At 39.0% G+C, this 18,210-nt stretch overlaps 1 protein-coding gene across 1 annotated transcript in view; it reads right to left on the bottom strand.

Moving 5' to 3' along the window:
- Nucleotides 1-18,210, bottom strand: part of CCDC192 (coiled-coil domain containing 192) — a 225,681-nt gene that overhangs the window by 150,177 nt on the left and 57,294 nt on the right. Inside the window, exons 3-4 of the mRNA XM_059062364.1 lie at nt 10,952-11,083; nt 9,966-10,022 (exon numbers count right to left, since the gene is read on the bottom strand). Coding sequence (XP_058918347.1) covers nt 9,966-10,022; nt 10,952-11,083 — 189 coding nt within the window. The remainder of the gene's footprint in view (nt 1-9,965; nt 10,023-10,951; nt 11,084-18,210) is intronic.

Here is an 18,210-nt window from a genome sequence, read left to right as displayed (position 1 = left end):
AATTGAGGAAAGACATACTCTCTGGTAGAATAATAAATATCTTCAATAATAATCTGAGAGCAAATACATTAATTAGCTCCATCTGACAATTTTTTAATAAAATGTTCCTAAAGTAAGTCATTAGCATCATGCCATACCACCTCCCTGTCATTCAACAAAAGCAATACTAGGACAACTTGAGCAATCTAGATGTGTGCCTTTCTGCTGATCTCGCTTAATTCAGGAAGGATTTTAGGGTATCTACCTGAAAGGAAAAAACGGACCATATTTCAGGTACTCCTCTGTGATATGCTTCCTTTCATTCAGGCTTTTTAAAGCTAAGTACTGAGCCCAGGATGACACTCCTGTTCAGCCCCTGGTATGCAGTTAAGCACAGAGCTGTCTGGTAGAAATGGTCAGCTGGGTTGGGGCTAGAACTGATGTCTTCTTTTGGAAATTGTGGAGCCTGAAATGATCTTTCTTGTATTGAAAGGCTGCTCACTTTCCTTTACCCATTCACTCATTGATTGACTGATGCATTCATTCATTCAACAAATGTGTATGGAGAACCCACTACTTGGAAGACACCATGAATCAGACCCAGGGTCTACTCTCAAGAAACTTACAGTCTAATCAGGGATAAAGACAGACACATAATTAAATTATGAGGAGATAGTTCTACAAAAGGCTTCAGAAGACATTCTCCAGAGGAAGAAATGAGCTGAGGAAGTACTGACAGGATACAAGATTCTCTTTGGAAATTAATCTTGAGTCTTTGATTAATCAACTTCCTAGCACTCTCTATAAACAAACTGGCAGCTAAAATGAGGTACTTTATTCTAACAGGTTATTAACCACAACCCCATAAAAATTGTGGAACTGTTACTGACACAGTCCATTTTTGAATAACTGTTAATAACATTTTTGAACCTTGGTGTGTGTCAGGCACTCTACCAACTTCTTCATAAGTATTATCTCACGTCATGAGTTTTTGTATCTTCCACAGCACCCTATCAGGCTAAGTAATGTTATTAGCTTCTTTCCGCAGATGACAAGAGCAGAACTTTAGTAACCTTTGTCCAATCGTGCAGGTGGGGCAGCAGGGCTAAGTTTCCAGCCCAGTGCCTAGCTCTCTGTTACTACTCTGCTGCCCGATAGGAACTCGATACCAGGATCAGTGGCCTTCTATTAGATGCTTGTATTAATAGTATAGGGTGAGTTCTGTGTGAGCATTAATGGCTGGCAGTTTATAAAGGTTAATGCAACTCAGGATCAAAGGGAAAGTTCTGGGAACAATCCTGCATTAGTCCCACCTGATTTTTTTTGACAAGTAGGTAGAGATTATACCAAAAATCTATATTGAAATGCTTGGGCCTCTAAACTCTGTATATTCTTTTGAGAGGATATCGGCATAAGTCCCAGCTTATCAAGTAAAAAAATGAAATGTATGTTTGAAGAAATACATAGTTAGCTAATAGTTATTTACAGAAAAGGTAGAAAGTGTATACCATGTGTCTAGTTAGGTGGCTTACAAAGATCAGACATATGCATTTGTTCTAAAGTAGCTGGAGTAGTAGGAATTGTTCTTGAGTGCTTGTTCAGCTTAAACTTATTTATCATCTATATAAAATGAACAAACAGGACTCAGATCTGGTTAAAGAGGGGAAGATGAGCCTCCTGGGTATCAGCCAGGATGCAGGCTTGCTTGATGTAACTGATCAAACTCAGTCCTCAGGTCCCTGCCCCTCAATCTGCCTTCACTAGTGGATCCTACAGCTAAGATTAGTGGTTCTCACAGCAATGTATTGTACCTTTTGGCTTTTTGAGGAAAAAACAAAAAACAGAAAAAGGAAAAAGGTAAGTTTAATTAAGGAAGATCCTGGTGGCACTCCAAAGTGTTATGTTGAATATCACCTTATCCATGTGCTATTAGTTATTTAACCATGCCTTGCTGGGCAGGAGCCATTTAATGGCTCACAGTTCAAAGGGTACTGACTTTAGAGGTCATGAGCAGCCCGCTGGTGTGAAGTGAGAGCTCAGAGCCCTCCTATTCCAAGCTCACCAAGAAGTTTGGCAGAAACACCCACCAATGGGATTGGAAAGCCTGTGTTATTCTTATATGATTTGCAGCCTCTCCAGATCAAGCACATGTGAGATGAGCCATGGAATAACCACATAAAGGGTTAAGATGAAGGTTCAAATAGTCACTGAGTCCAGATAATGCAACCAAGGAAAGGGGGCAGCAGAGAGGGTTAACTATAACATAATCAACTAATGCAATAAAAATATTTCTGAGATTTATCCCACATGCAGTCATTTAGTACCAACGGGTTTTGTTCATAAATAATCATTGAGGAATTTTCCATTTAGATTAATATGTCTGGCTCTAAAAGAATGGCCCACAGGGAAGGAATTTTCCCATTCCTCATTGAAACCATGTAGGGCTCTATCAGATCCTGCTACCAAAGTCTCTCAGGCTGATTCACTCCGCCATTAGGTCTATAGATTATAATAAAGTTAAAAGATCATACAAATTAATTTATTGATACAACCAGCATGTGTGTTGGCATATATATTCAGCAAAAATTCTCAATTAAAACTGAAATCAAGCTTATGAAAATAGGGCCCCTGGAGTCAGAATATCGACCTTCAGGTCTTCTCTTTGCTCACAGCCGTTTGCTGTGAGCAGGCTTCTTACTGTCTTTGACTCACTTTCTTCACCTGATAAAGGTGAAGTACCACCTGCCTCACAGGACTGTTGCGAAAAACAGATGACATAATGTGTGTGGGAGCATTTAGAAAACTGTAAATTGTTGTATTACTCTAAGGTATTATTAATTACTGTCACAATACCTTAAAGTTAGTCATGACAAGCTGCAGGAATGAAGTGATACTTCTAGAGTACATAGAAGTGTGGGCTTTAGAGAGGAAGGAGCAGGAAGATCATTCTCCTCTGGCTCATCAGTTGTCCTGCAGGCCACTATCCCAGCTTGTTGTACTAAGAACCAGGCCTGGAGAAGCTTCCCAGAGAGCCTGAGGACAACAGTGAGATGCTGGTCAGGGACAATGCTGCCTATGAGAGCAGAGGGCCTAGGCTGAAAGTGATAAGGATTGTATTGGACTGTGCAGTGATTCTCAGACAAGACCCATCATCGGAACCACTGGAGGACTTTAAAAACACATATTGCTGGATCCTACTCCTGGAGTTTCTGATTCAGAAGGTATGAGATGAGGCCTCAAAATTTGCATTTCAAGTCCCAGGTGACTCTGATGCTTCTGGTCCAGGGGCCACACTTTGAAAACGGTTTGGATAGTATAAGAATTTCAGCTTCTCAGCTGTAAACAACCAAATCTTATTCTGATGAGCATAAAGAAAAACGGAATTTTCTTCAAACTAATTAGGATTACTTGATGGTTCCTAAAATGGACAGGAGTCAGATTGTGTTCTGGAGCCCACACGCCACAACTAGAGAGAAGCCTGTCCACTGCAACTAATGAGCCCACGCGCTCTGGAGCTCGCATGCCACAATGAAAGATCCCAAGTGCCGCAACTAAGACCTGATGCAGCCAAATAAATAAAATTAATTAATAAATTAATTTTAAATAAAAAGAAATAGACAGGAGCTAGAGCAGTTCTGGTGCAGTAGTGCACACTCCTTAGCCCTGATGCCGGGGTGTCATTGTAGGATATATCAGTTCCAAGTGTTTTTCCTCTCTTGCTTCATATGTATTAATATTCAGAGTCCAATTGTCTTAGGGCACATGCCCAATTCCCAGATAGTAGCTGATAAGGTACTTTGAATTATAGTCCTTCCAAGACTTTGTATGATGGGAGAGATGCAGTTGGAAAGGATATCAGGGTACTGCTGAGTGCTTAGGCAGCCAAAAAGCAGCAACAACAAAAACAGCTCATGTTCTCTATCATAGTAGAAAAAGACCAATTAGCAGAGGGCCTGGAATTTTAGGGGAGAGGAGTCTGCCCTTGATCTAAATTGGTGACTCGTGTAGATCCTTACTTTGGAAAGTAAAATGGTAGTCAGTAGCTTCTTTAGAGAAGGAAAGGGAGAAGTTAAACCAACTCTTTGGGAAAACCCTGTCATGGTACTCATGGTGGTCCCTTTATGCCTGTGCTCCTGACTCTTGAGCATCAGGACTGTTGCTTCCAGGTCTAAGTATGTCCTTAGAAACTGTAGGTCAGGAGCTCCTGATTTCAAAGACACACTCATCTAGCCTACAGCTTGAATCACCCTGTATAATTCATTGGAAGGGTTTCTTCTTCTGGATATTTGTAAGTGTTTAGTTTATTATGAAATATTTCAAGCATACAGGACAATATAGAGAACAACACAACACTCAAGCACCTACCACCCAGTTGCCCAGATTTCTCTTTTGAAATAGTTCCATTGAATATTATAGAACTTTTGGCTCTGGTAAATCTTGGAGGTAACTAGACCAAGAGATGAGCTGGCCATTGGGATGGAGGTGAGGGGTAGGAGGAGGCAAACTTCTGGCCTACTGCAGATAATCACATCGCCAATGACAGAGCAAATGCACATGGCTGAGTACTTATGTTTCCCAAATACTAAAAGTAGGAAAGCAGTAGACTCAACAATTTGGAAGGCATTCATTTGAAAAGGATTTTTTTAAAGATACCTAGATCTGATTCAAATTACCCTAACATGAACAATAATCTGTAAGTTAGTATAAACACTCCCTTGGAATATTAGTTTAATCCCGTATAGGTGTCTAAGCAGATAAAATCATGTGGAAGGGAGTGATAAAAATGCCTAGGGCAGGTTAGCCCTGTGGGTGGCTCGAGTGGCTGTCCATGGGTGCATTGGGAGGGGCAGCCCTTTGTAATCTTTTAAAAGTATAAGCTGTGACCAGGCAAAGTCACGTTCATGGGATGAGATTTTAATCTTCGAAATGTTAGCAGCGACAACTCACGCTTAAATGTTGAGGCTTGTATCTTCTCTACATTTCATAGCTATCAATTTAATTATACAATAATAAAATTTAACTATTGGGTTCTAGAAGAGTGAACTCTAAATAAAAAGAACCCACGACCTTGGCTTGTTAATTTTCATGTTAAGACCATAATTTCCTTTCGATGCTCTTCTTACTTGTTCTGAAGTTGAGGTTTCCCACAGCTCTATTTCCTTTCTCTGCTGTTTTGTCCTTCTATTTCCACACTAAGGAATCATTACTTTTTGTCCCTTCCATGTCATACCTTGAAAGTATCAAATTCAGATGAAAGTAATGCCTCAGGTAACTGGCATTTCTAAGGAATAAAATGTCCTAAAATAACTTTCCCAGAGATTTAAAGTGGGCTCTTATAAATTCCAAAATAGCCTTATTTTTAATTTAGCCATTTTAACAATTCATTTCAATGAAATCTGCACAAGGCCTTGAGCCAGACACTGTGAGAGACATAAAGAAAAGCAAACTTGCTCTCTATCCTCCAGGGTTCACAGTCTTGGGGAAGAGCTGGGCCACATCAAATAATTCTATTTTGGGTCATAGTGTGACAAGTGACAGAAGACAGGTGCTGAGAAATACTATGAAAGTATCAAGGAAGGAGAGATCACTTCTGGTTTGATGGTCAGACAAAACTTACTAGAAGGAACAATCTTAATAAAAAATGGGAAAAATCTGGCAAACACAATGGTGGGGACAGAGAGTCCAGTTGCCAAAAAATTATGAGCAAACATCCCAGGGCAGGAATGCATGGGCATCCTTGGGGGTCGTAGGTGTGTGATGGAGAGGAGACAGGAGAAGGGGTCAGGTCCTCATTTTCAGTGTGAAAAATGCCATGGTCAGGAGGTTGGACTTTATTCTGGGGAAATGGACAACGACTGTCTTCCTCTAGGTGTTGGAACAGGGGAAATGACGTGATCAGAGTGAAATTCAATTCAGTTCAGCAAAATGTATTGAGTAGTTGCAGTGAGCCTACCCTGTACTGGTGTAATGGAGCAGAGGGCCTAGGGCCTAGGATGTGTGTAGAAGACACACATTCTTGGTGCTGCCCTCAATGACCTTCATGTCCAGTGGAGGACAGAGGTGTAAACAGACAGCATCGATAAAATGTAGTATTTTGATCTAAAATAGATATATGTACAGGAAGCTATAGGAGCTCAGAGAAGGTAATCTAGGAGCTAAGGGAGAAGTTGGTCCCTGATACGAGTCTTATACAAAGAGTAACGTTTATTCGGATAAAGAGGAGAGTGAAGGATAGCCTAGACCACGAGAACACAGAGAGCAAAGTCACAGAATACCAACCGACATTGGCTATGTAGAGAAAGCAATTCCATTTTACTAGCCTGCTGGGCATGAGGCAGAGAGTGGAGTGAATGAGAACAGGGAGATGAAGGGTAGGGAGAGTCCTGTGGTTCCCTCGCCAGGGCGGTGGCAGGGAGGCCAGGAGAGCCCTGCAGAGGTCACATCCTGCAGCAGGGTTACACTTGGGAGGTACCGCCCAGACAGGAATTCCAAACTCTGCACACGACTTTCACACACTTAAGGAGGTTTAAGTACAAACTGCCCAACAACTCCTATTAATACTCTTGGTTATTTCTTTTTTTTTTTTTTTTTTTTTTCTGATTGTGGGAATTTATAAGAGTAGCTGACCGTTGAAATTGGAACTCTTTTTTAATTTTTATTTATTTATGGCTGTGTTGGGTCTTCGTTTCTGTGCGAGGGCTTTCTCTAGTTTCCGCGAGCGGGGGCCACTCTTCACCGCGGTGCGCGGGCCTCTCACTATCGCGGCCTCTCTTGTTGCGGAGCACAGGCTCCAGACGCGCAGGCTCAGTAGCTGTGGCTCACGGGCCCAGTTGCTCCGCGGCATGTGGGATCTTCCCGGACCAGGGCTCGAACCCGTGTCCCCTGCATTGGCAGGCAGATTCTCAACCACTGCGCCACCAGGGAAGCCCTCTTGGTTATTTCTTAACCTTAAGCAACCCCAGCACTCCCAGGAGCCTTCTGATCTGCTGTCTCCTCACGGCATCCTCAGGGCACCACTCCCACCACCTGGGTCCCTTATCCCGCTTCTCTTCTCTGGCTCTCCAGTACATTTCATTCTCCCTGTGAGTGTTAATCTTTGGCTCTGTTTGGTTTTCTGCCCCCACCCCAAATCCTACACGTGACTTTTATCCTTTCTCTCCTCTGCAGGCAGGGCTTGATGCTGTGAGAGCAAGTGTGCTACACTGTGGTTTGGGCTGGGCGGTGGGAAAGGGTAGTGAGGGCTCTGAATTTGAATATGTTGATAATTGGGGGCCAGTTGCAATAACTGAGATATATGATGGTCAAAAATAGCTAGGAATTGGCAGGATAATGGTATCAAAGACACGGAAGAGAGATAACGTGTAGAAGCATACTCAGAGGCTGACAGTTAACTAAATGAAAGACGGAAGCAGAGACAGGTGGGATTTTAATTCCGTTTTGTAGTTTGGATCTAGAATACGTAACAGCAGTGTGATGTTATTTGCCATGCCTGAGGAACCAAACAGAGGAACACATTGAAGAAATGAGAATAGAAGATGATCAATTTGACTTTGTGTGTGCTGAACTTAGGTTATCAGAAAGATATTCAGGTCATATTTAGCAAGCCTAGTGCTTTAATTCGATGCAGTATGCCAGCAGTCTCCAAATTTGTGTGTTTAAAATATCATTCAAGGACAAACGCCAATGGAAAATGACATACGCGGGCCTTTTTTGGAGATTGATTGTACACTGGTAAGTTCTGCAGTAAACAAACACATTTAATTTAACTTTATTTCCAATGCCCCTATCATTTTTTGTGCAGAATATCTATTAACATAGAGTGTTTTTCTCCAGGAACAGTGGTTTAAGAAATGCTCATTATAGCACTAAGGAGATGTAATCAGAAGATGATTAAGATAGAAAGAACTTGGAGGGGGTGGAAGAAGTTGCTTATTTGCATGGAAGAGTTGAAGAATTACAAACTGGTTAATCCCTCAGAGCAGATATGGGGAGAAAGGAGATTGGAGATAGAACCTTTATCAATACCGTTTGACACCTCCAATAGCATGTAGGGAATATAATTTGGAGAGGCAGCAAGTTGTGACCGCAAAAGTATGGATTTCAGAATCGACGTGTGTGACAAATGATCTAATTTCTAAGACTCAGTTTTCTTATCTGAAAAACAATGCTCACCCTTTTGAGTTGTACTGAGACAAAATAGATAACATATGAAGCACCCACCCCATAGGAGACACATAGTCCACTCTCAGTAAACACTATTATTAATATTATTTTCATTTAAATATTCTCAATGAGTTGAAGCAAAACTTTGATGATTATACTGCTATATTATAATCTGAACATTGAACAATTCCACAGAGGAAATCTCAGTGGTTGGTATCAAGGCCCTAAGACGAGGGAATACTCCCAGTTCAGACATGCCTGGGACAGGAACAGCATGGTACAGGAATAGAATCCACAGATGCTAGGCAGTGGAAGAAGACACCACAGGAATTTCCCAAAGGCAATCATGACCATTTTTTTTCATCAGTTTTTCATGAAGAGAGGCTGGAGGCTAATAACTGAACCTTGGCAACTGTCTCTCCTTAAAAAATTCTGAGCTAAAAACTCCCCGAGCGAATGGCTGTAGGTATCCATCTGGCATGAGGTGAAATGCTCTGACAAAAGTCAGTATCTGGAACCCTGAAAGGCAGGGCAGGGAAGAGGCATCTGGGACAGAATGCTGGGCTAATGAGATATACTTCCTTCTGAGTCCGGCACAGTGCCACAGATGCAGGCCTTAGTCATGTTCAGTATTGGTCAGTTGAGCACAGGAGGCCAAAACGATTCTAAATTTCGAGTTTAAAACTCTGCTAACTGCCACAGCAGGTTAGCTTTTCTCTACCCCAGAACAAAAATGGGGCAATTACCATGCTTTTATCCAGATCACCTCATTGCAAATCCCAAACGGGTGGTGACCAGAATTTATTATTTTGTAGTCTTTTCTGTTGGACTTTGGGGCTGCAGCCTCTCAGGTCTCAGATGAGTCTGAGTTTGTTGTTGTTCAGATTGACCATTGAACATGACTGGCCACTGTTCTTAATCAAGAAGTCATCCCATGACACCTAGGATATGGATGGAGGAGATAACTAAAAAGATGGCGATCAACTCTTTGAGGAAACACTTAAGGCATCAGGGTTGTTCAGATCCTTGGGAAGGGACAGTGGCAGGGTGATGACCACTGTCGTCACCCTGGATACATATGCACATGGATACACAAGGCTATTGTGACAGGAGATGCTCATTAGTTGTTCTCTGAGTGAAGACAGGCTAAAGTAAAAATGAAAATTTTCCTGGAAGTTCAGAGGGTCTCTCTCTCAGGGGAGGACTTGTAGCACAAAATGGACAGTTCCATATCTGATTTGTTTATATGAGCACTTGCCTAAAAATCACAAGACTGGGGCAAAATAAATATATATAAAACAATGCTGCTCAAAATATGGTGTAAAGATGGGCAACAGCAGTAACATCCGAATCTAGCATCCCCTAGAAGTACATATTCTCAGGTCCTATCCTAGGCATATAGAAAACTCCAAGCAATTTGTTCTTAAAAGTTTTCCAGATACTTCTTGATATACTAAAGTTTAAGAAGCACTTCCCTAGGCCTATATGTGAGGTATCTATAATTTCCACTTCCATTCACTCACTAAACTAGCCTGACTTGCTTGTCTTTCTACCCTTAGTTTCCAGTTCTCTTATCCTGATAGTACCTGATTAGACCATCTGATTATATATAAGAACTCAGTTTTGTAATTTTTATCATCAACATAAACCAGAATTGAATTTATAGAAAGCAACTTTGTAGAGGTAATAAAAATACTAATTCTTAGCTTTGTGATTTGGTTTGCAGTGGAGAAACCGTAGTTATAACTTCTGAAAAGTTTCTGTTCATTTCCAGAATAACAATGATATAAATTAAGGGATAAATAAAGGAGAAAAACACTTACATAGGCTACAAGTTGCTTCTGGGAAGCTTTCACTTCAGCTTGTAATTTTTCAATACACTGAAAAGGAGCAAAGTGTAGAAACAAAGTACATAACTCTTCCTTTTACACGTTCAAAGTGTTCCAGATATAAACATGTACCAGTTCTCATACCTTACGAATGGCAGCATTATCTCAGCTAGATGTTTTGAAAATCATCATTAAAGAAATCATCATTCCCCTCCCCCCACAAAAAAAAGAAAGAAAGAAATCATCACTGCCATCCCTCTCTCTCTTCCACTCTATGGAAGAATCCAACAACAGAGTACATGAATTATTAATAATTAGATGACTGGGAAAAATAATGTTTGCTTGATGTGCTGCAGGTAATGTTAACCCACCTTATATCATGTATACATATATGTGGGAGCCAATGGATTTGTATCTGCCTTTGGAATATATAGATATGTTTTATGTGAATATACATATTTACATATAGATACAGATTATCTATCTATCCCAAAGGCAGATACAAACCAATATGATAAACAAACAAGAGATAAATTTATGTAATGACATATATAAATGTCTAGAAATTCAGAGACTGGTAATTTCTTATAAAGTGATTTATTAAAAGTCAATGAAAAATTTTCTGATCCACTTGTTTCACTACAGAGAAAGAAGCTATTCCTTGATTTAAGTTCAACCTTGAAAACCAAAAAACATTTATGTAGTCAATATCATGTACAAAATAAATAGAATATTCAGCTAATATGGTTCAAAAGAATACATATCAAGCAAACTTTAAAAATATCACCAAGAAAGTTAATTTTTGTATGTGAATATTCATCAGAGAATACAGTTACATTGAGTAAATACAAATACTGTTATTTACCATCTTGAACTTAAATATGGACTTCCAACCCAGCCAGAAATAACTATAGAATTGTCAGTTCATATAAGTTTAGGTAATCTTTAGAAATAAAGATTATTTCTCTGCTACAACATACCTGGTCTTTTGCAAGGACCATTTTTTCATATGGTTCCCCCCTGTCTTCCTTTTGGTCCAGAGCCTCTAGTTTTTTCTCCAGCCAGGAAACTTGTTCAAGCAGCTTTGATTTTGTTCCTTCAGAGGCTGCAAGCTAAAGACATTTGCTTGTAAGTGTATGGAAGTACAATGATTTTTTTTTAAAGCTCCTTTTAAAAGTCCGAATTATAAATGAATTACCTTCCACCAATATCTATTAAATATGAAAATGGCTTTTGAAACATTCCTCATAGATGACAAATGACTAGTATAGAGAGTTACGGAAATAATGTTGATTTTATTTATTTTTAATAATAAAGATCTTTCTGAGCAAGAGATGAGACCACATAGTTCAGCAGGCAGAGAGATTTGTGGTGCAACAATCTTAACAGTCATCTTTATTATGTTTAAACATTGCACTTTACTTGTACAGCTGAACCTGAAATCTGTATTGTGGTTTACATAGGGTTCTTGAAACTTAACTCTTGGGGGACTACAGCTGTCTAGAAAGAGCAGGAGTTCTGACTCCCTTGGATCTTTACCATTAAGCAGTGAGGTAGAAGGAGCTGAAGAGAGATGTAGGAATTTCTAGTTAAAATCTGATCAATGGCAGATCTATACTAAACCATAACCAAAAAATGTCTAGAGGTGACTGTTTTACTGTTTCCTTTTGAGGAGAGTGGTAGTTTGATAATCCCTGGTCCCTTAGCTCCCTTGGAGAGCCCCTGGACTAGCTTCTTCTTTCATTCAGGAAGCTTATTGTGCTTTTTCTCTATAGCTCAGCAACAATTCTGAAAGAGTTCCTGGAAAGGGACACACAACCTTGTATTCATTCCAACTCTCATGCTCTTAGACACGGCTTATCTCTAAGTATGTCTTTCGCATTACTCCAAGTATTATTGCAAAGCATACTGTCTCATCTTGAAAAAGGCAACAAATATTTAAAGACACTTTACCAAATGGAGAAGCATTAAGAGGTTGGTCTGCCATGGAAATAGGTTGGGCACATCATATATACTGGTATCCATCCATCCACCCATCCATCCATCCACACCATCAGGCACTCAACAAATATTTGTCTGTTTGGCTCTCTATGCAACTATTGTGTTATGTGCGGGCGATGATGAAAGTGCAGCAGGAGGGTCAGAGTGAACACATATGCTGTGAACTGTTGGCTTTGCTTTTCAGCTCTCAGTGACCTGGGAGGCCTGCGGTGCTGCACATGGGCACTAACGCATCTAACTCTCAGGTACATGATGCTTTGGAAATGTAGTCTGGTTTCTCCGAGCACCCTTTCATTTTATCACACGGTTTAGTGTAATGGCTAAAGACACAGACTGTGGAGTCAGAGCCTTTGGGTAAAAGTCCCAGTTTGCTATTTGCTATGTCTGTGATTTGGACAAGTTGCTCAGACTCTCTGAGTTTGATTTTCCTATCTGTAAATGGGAATGGGGATAAAAAGAATAGTACGCATTACCTCATGCATTTGTTTTGAGGTTTATATGAGTTTATACAAGAGAAACACTTAGAACAATGCCTGGAATAAATCAAGTACTCAGTAGTTATTATTATCATTTCTTCCTCCTCCTCTAGACTTCTGTAAGCATTCATATTGGTTCTACCCAAATATTTATTATTTATCAAATTGTAAAATAAAGTATCTGAAGACATCACAGCCTCTGTGAGCTGGTTACCCTAAAGTGAAACTGTATTTTGTTTGCTAACTTCCTGTAACCACTCTAGTCTTCAGGAAAAGAGGCCTCTCCAAGTCTGATATTTTCTTTAATCTCAAATATATTCTTTCTCAATCTGGCCTATTTTGTTTCCATAGCCTGACTGATCTATATAATTCATCCAGTCACCATTTTAAAATCTATTCCTATTGGTTTTTAGGCCTTTATTCATTCACTCAATAGGTATTCATTTACTCACTAATTGTTAAAAAATATGTTGGATATTTATTATATGTAAGACTTTGGAGGTAAAAAAATGAAGGTGATACTGTTTATATTTTAGAAAACTCACAATTTACTGAGAAAAGTAGACAATTTAAAAACTTTTATATAATATGAAAGTGTATAGATGAAGAAGAAGAATATTAATAATACTTAATATTTACTGGGTGCTTACTACATACCAGATATTCTGAGAATGTTTTGTTTTCATATTTATTCATCTCAATTGAGCTTCATAACCATTTTGCAGGTAAGGAAATTTAATAAATTCGATGAGGTTGTATAAGTTGTCCAAGGAAATAGCAAGTAAATATTGGAACCCAAGTTTTCAGTAGTGGACATTGAGTCTGATTCCCTAAGCCCAAATCTGACCCCAGAAGTGGGGCCTGATAATCATAACAATCCCATCCTCATTCTTGCTGATTGGTTTAGGAATCAAGGTCTAAACCAATCAGATTCTGGCTTTTCTCTGGCAACAGCTAATGTATGAAGAAATGTGACCTAATTTGGACCACTCACACTGCACAGAAGGAACCTTGATGATTTGGAATAGTACTTTCTCATATCTCTACCAGATATGAATGTTACTGTAGCCATCCTACAAACATCCAGGAAACCAGTTATATAATGAAGCTGCACTCTGAATGGAAGTGTGGACAACAGAAAAAACCTGGGTCTTGTTGATATTATTGACATGTTTTATCAACTAACTTCGAAGCATCTCCTACCTTAGGACTTACACTTAGTGAGCTTATAAGTTTCCATATTATTTAGGAGTTGAGTTGAGTTTTCTCTTACTTGCTATCATAAGCTTTCTACTGATACATTGTCTGATTCCAAAGTCCCATGATCTTGACCACAAGTGAGTAAAGTCTATGGAAAAACAGCAGTAACTAATATTTATTTGGTAGCTACAGCATACCACACATTTTGTTTATATTTTTTGTTGTTACTATTTTAAAGATTGGGGGTTAGGTGCTGTTAGGGGCAGATCAGCTTGCCCACAGCTAATAAGAACAGGTCAGATTTGGATCTACATTGGTCTGCTTCCTACTCTGGGTTCTAAATTATATCCAAACCCTAACTTTGCTGCCTGCAAAGATGAGATCTATGATTACCCTCCCACACACACCCCACCCCCGTGATCATGTGGCTTTCAGCATTCTTTCTCAGTGTGTTTACTTATTTACCTGAAGGAAATTTATTTTCCTTTTTCCTAAGACTTGAGAATTCTGTGCTGCCATCTTGCTTCCTTTTTATGTAAATACCAATCCCATCTCTTTCCTCTCCTCTTATAATGGGTTTCTGTCTGAATATCGCTTTGACTCAAATATGTTTAGCTCAGATTCAGGTTAACTCTAAGAAACCTTGAAAAGGAACCAGCAGATCTATGTTTCAGGCCTGACCCCACAAGCCTCTGATGCTATGACCTAGGTACCCATAATAACATTTTACTACGGTACTTTGCTATATTTTCACAGAGTAGTTCTCCAGTCATGTGTATTCTAACTAGGTCACAAATTCCCCAGAAGGATGGATGGAGAATTCTGTCAGAACTTAAAACAAGACTCAGTCAAATTGGCCAGAAGCAATATTTGCTAAGAACATTCCATTTATTGACTTTTTAAACTATCAGTTTTAATTCACATATGTGTCATAATCTCACAAAAGCAGGATAAAGAGATCTTATTTTCTCTCCCTCATGTGGATACACTGGGGCAAGAACTAGTGTTGGATTCCATTATATAATGATGAAACTGTTTATCAGCATAGGACAATTGATATTCCCCCAGCCTTTTTGAAATTGACCTATCAAATAAGCCTGCTAATCCAAAAGGAAAGAAGAGAAAAAGTGAGAGACAGTAAAATGAAATAAGATAAAAATTATACATTTAAGTTTTTTTTTTTTTTGAAGTACTACATAGAAGAATGTACTCTAGGGACTTCCCTGGTGGCACAGTGGTTAAGAATCCACCTTCCAATGCAGGGGACATGGGTTCGAGCCCTGGTCCAGGAAGATCCCACATGCTGTGAAGCAACTAAGCCTATGTGCCACAACTACTGAGCCTGCACTCTAGAGTCCATGTGCCACAATTACTGAAACCCACGCACCTAGAGCCTGTGCTCTGCAACAAGAGAAGCCACTGCAATGAGAAGCCTGTGCACCACAACAAAGAGTAACCCCTGCTCACCTCAACTAGAGAAAGCCCGCGTGCAGCAACAAAGACCCAACACAGCCAAAAATAAATAAATATATTTATTTTTTAAAAAATGTACTCTATTGAGTTTCAAGATACTAGCTGCCATTTTGAATTCACTCTATTGTTTTGATGGGGGTTTTAGAACTTTTCAAAATTTAATTTTCAAATCAGGAAGCCCTTAGGAATGCTGCTTAAATTCAAATTTAGATTATGGGATAGAAAACAGGCATCAAAGTAAGTAAGAGGACATCCAAGTTAGCAGCTGCAAGATATCACATATGAATTTAAAAACTCGGGGACCTTGGGCATTGCATCCTTTTTATTGCTTTGTTTTCCTTTTCTCTTTTTCTTTTTTTCATAAGAACTGCTTGGTTTTACGGAGTTACTCTTTGGAAAGAGCATATAAATAAAAGCTCAGTCCAATTTAGTATCAGGTATCTGCTTACAAAAAGAGGGTAGAAATGCATTTATTATTTAAATAATGAATTTTTCTGTATCCTAATTAGCTATCTTTGCTGGAATATATGGTTCACATGATGCTAGGAGACTAATATTCTTCCTTTGATTTTTGAAGAGCAGGCCCCTTCTCCTCTGCCCTTGATTCTAACAAATTTGGAGGGAAGAGATGATTTTAAAAGCATGAGCTACATTTGTCATAAGAATTATGTAAAACAAAGTGACAACTTTCATATTATACATGAAAGTTGTAAATCCACTAAAATTTACAACTGGCTGTGTAAATCCACTAAAAATTCAACTTTTAATATATACCTCAATGTTCAATAAAAGATCATCATAAAGGTAATGCAATACAGTTAAAAGTCAAAGAAAGATAAACTGTATTCATTGCACAGTTTATCGATGCAGTCAAGAAGGGGTACTTATATATTTTATATTGATATTCAAGATGATAGTTAAAACAAAGTGACTTGGATTTCAAAAAAGATAGCAGAGTAGGAAGCTCCAGGAATTGGTCCTCCCACTTAAATAATTTTTGAGCTGGCAAGAACTGTCAGAACAAACCATTTCCAAGCTCTGGAGAACACTTTCAGCATCCAGGGAAGTGCTTGATGAAGAAAGATGCTGGCATTCAAGGAAATCTCTGTCAAGTCACTGGCTAACTGTAGAGGTAATGGAATACGAGACTTTAGTAACCACACGTGACAAAAAATACAGTCTCTGCAAAATTAGTTTGGAAAAGTAACTAAACAAATATACAACTGTAGGATTCAATAAGCAACAACAGCAATTCTTGGGGGGGGGGGAGAAATAATCTGATTTTCAGAGTTACAATATTGTACTTTTCAAAATGTCTAGTTCTCAATGAAAAATTACAAAGCTCACAAATTAAAGTGTGGCTCATTTATTGAAAAAATAAAAAAGAAATTGATAAAAACCATCCATGAGGAAACCTTGACATTGGACTTTGGGACTTAGTGGATGAATAGTTTAAATTAAGTATCTTAAATATGCTCAAAGAGCTGAAAGAAACCATGGGCAAAGAAGCAAAGAAAATTAGAAGAATGATGTATGCACAAGTAGGGGATATGAATAAAGGGATAAAAGTTATTTTAAAAAAATGAAGTAGAGGGCTTCCCTGGTGGCGCAGTGGTTGAGAATCCGCCTGCCGATGCAGGAGACACGGGTTCGTGCCCTGGTCCGGGAAGATCCCACATGCCACGGAGCAACTAAGCCCGTGAGCCATGGCCGCTAGGCCTGCGCGTCCGGAGCCTGTGCTCCGCAACGGGAGAGGCCACAACAGTGAGAGGCCCGCATACTGAAAAAAAAAAAAAAAAAAAAAAAAAAAAGTAGAAATTCTGGAGTTGGAAAGCAAAATAGTTGAAATGAAAAAATCACTAAAATGTTTTAATAACAGATATAAGTGGGAAGATGACAGAATCAGCACACTTGAAGATAGGACAACTGAAATTACCTGGTCTGAGGAACAAAAAAGAAAGAAAAATACAGAGAAATGAACAAAGCCTAAGGGATTTGTGGACACTATGGACAGCTACCAAGTATACCAACATACATATTATAGGAGCAAATAACTAAAGAAGATACAGAAAATGAAAAGGGAATTAAAATGGTACAGTAGGAAAAACTCAAACACAAAAGAAGACAACATGGAGGAATTGAATAACAAAAAAATATAAGGTGTATAGAAAACAAGTAGCAAAGTGGCAGAATTATGTCCTTTATTATGAGTAGTACTTTAAAAGTAAAAGGATTTGACACACCAATTAAAAGACAATAACTAGCAAAATGAATAAAAAAAGATCCAGGGTTTCCCTGGTGGCGCAGTGGTTGAGAATCCGCCTGCCGAAGCAGGGGACACGGGTTCGTGTCCCGGTCTGGGAAGATCCCACGTGCCGCGGAGCGGCTGGGCCCGTGAGCCATGGTCACTGAGCTTGCGCGTCTGGAGCCTGTGCTCCACAACGGGAAAGGCCACAACAGTGAGAGGCCCGCATACCGAAAAAAAAAAAAAGATCCAACTATATTGTGCTTATAAGAAACTAACTTCCAACTCAAAGAAACAAATAGTGAAAGTATACAAAAATAGGTATTCCATGCAAATAGTCGCCAAAAGAGAGCTGAGGTGGCTATACTAATATCAGATAACATCAAATAGATGCCAAGTCAAATTTTTACAAAATACAGGGAAGGATATATATTGATAAGAGGGTTAATTCATCTAAATTATAAATATACATGCATCAAACAACAGACCTCCATATATGAGACAACTATTAACAGAATTTATGAGAGAAATAGATAGTAATAAATAGTCATAGAGTAGCTAGAGACTTTATTACCCTACTTTTAGTAATGGATAGAACATGTAGACAATAGATTAATAAGGAAATAGACTTGAACAACACTACAAACCAACTAGACCTAACAGACATATATAGGACAATCCACCCAACAACAGCAGAATACACATTCTTCTCAAGTGCTCAGGGCACATTCTCCAGGATAGACCATATATTAGGCCACAAAATAATTCTCAGTTAGTTTAAAAGGATTGAAATTATACAAAGTACCTTCTCCAATCACAATGGAATGAACCTAGAAATCAAAGA

The sequence above is a fragment of the Kogia breviceps genome, chromosome 4 (assembly GCF_026419965.1).
Source record: "Kogia breviceps isolate mKogBre1 chromosome 4, mKogBre1 haplotype 1, whole genome shotgun sequence".
NCBI lineage: Eukaryota > Metazoa > Chordata > Mammalia > Artiodactyla > Physeteridae > Kogia > Kogia breviceps.
The sequence above is the reverse complement of the archived record's forward strand: the minus strand, read 5'-3'. Positions and strand labels throughout refer to the sequence as shown.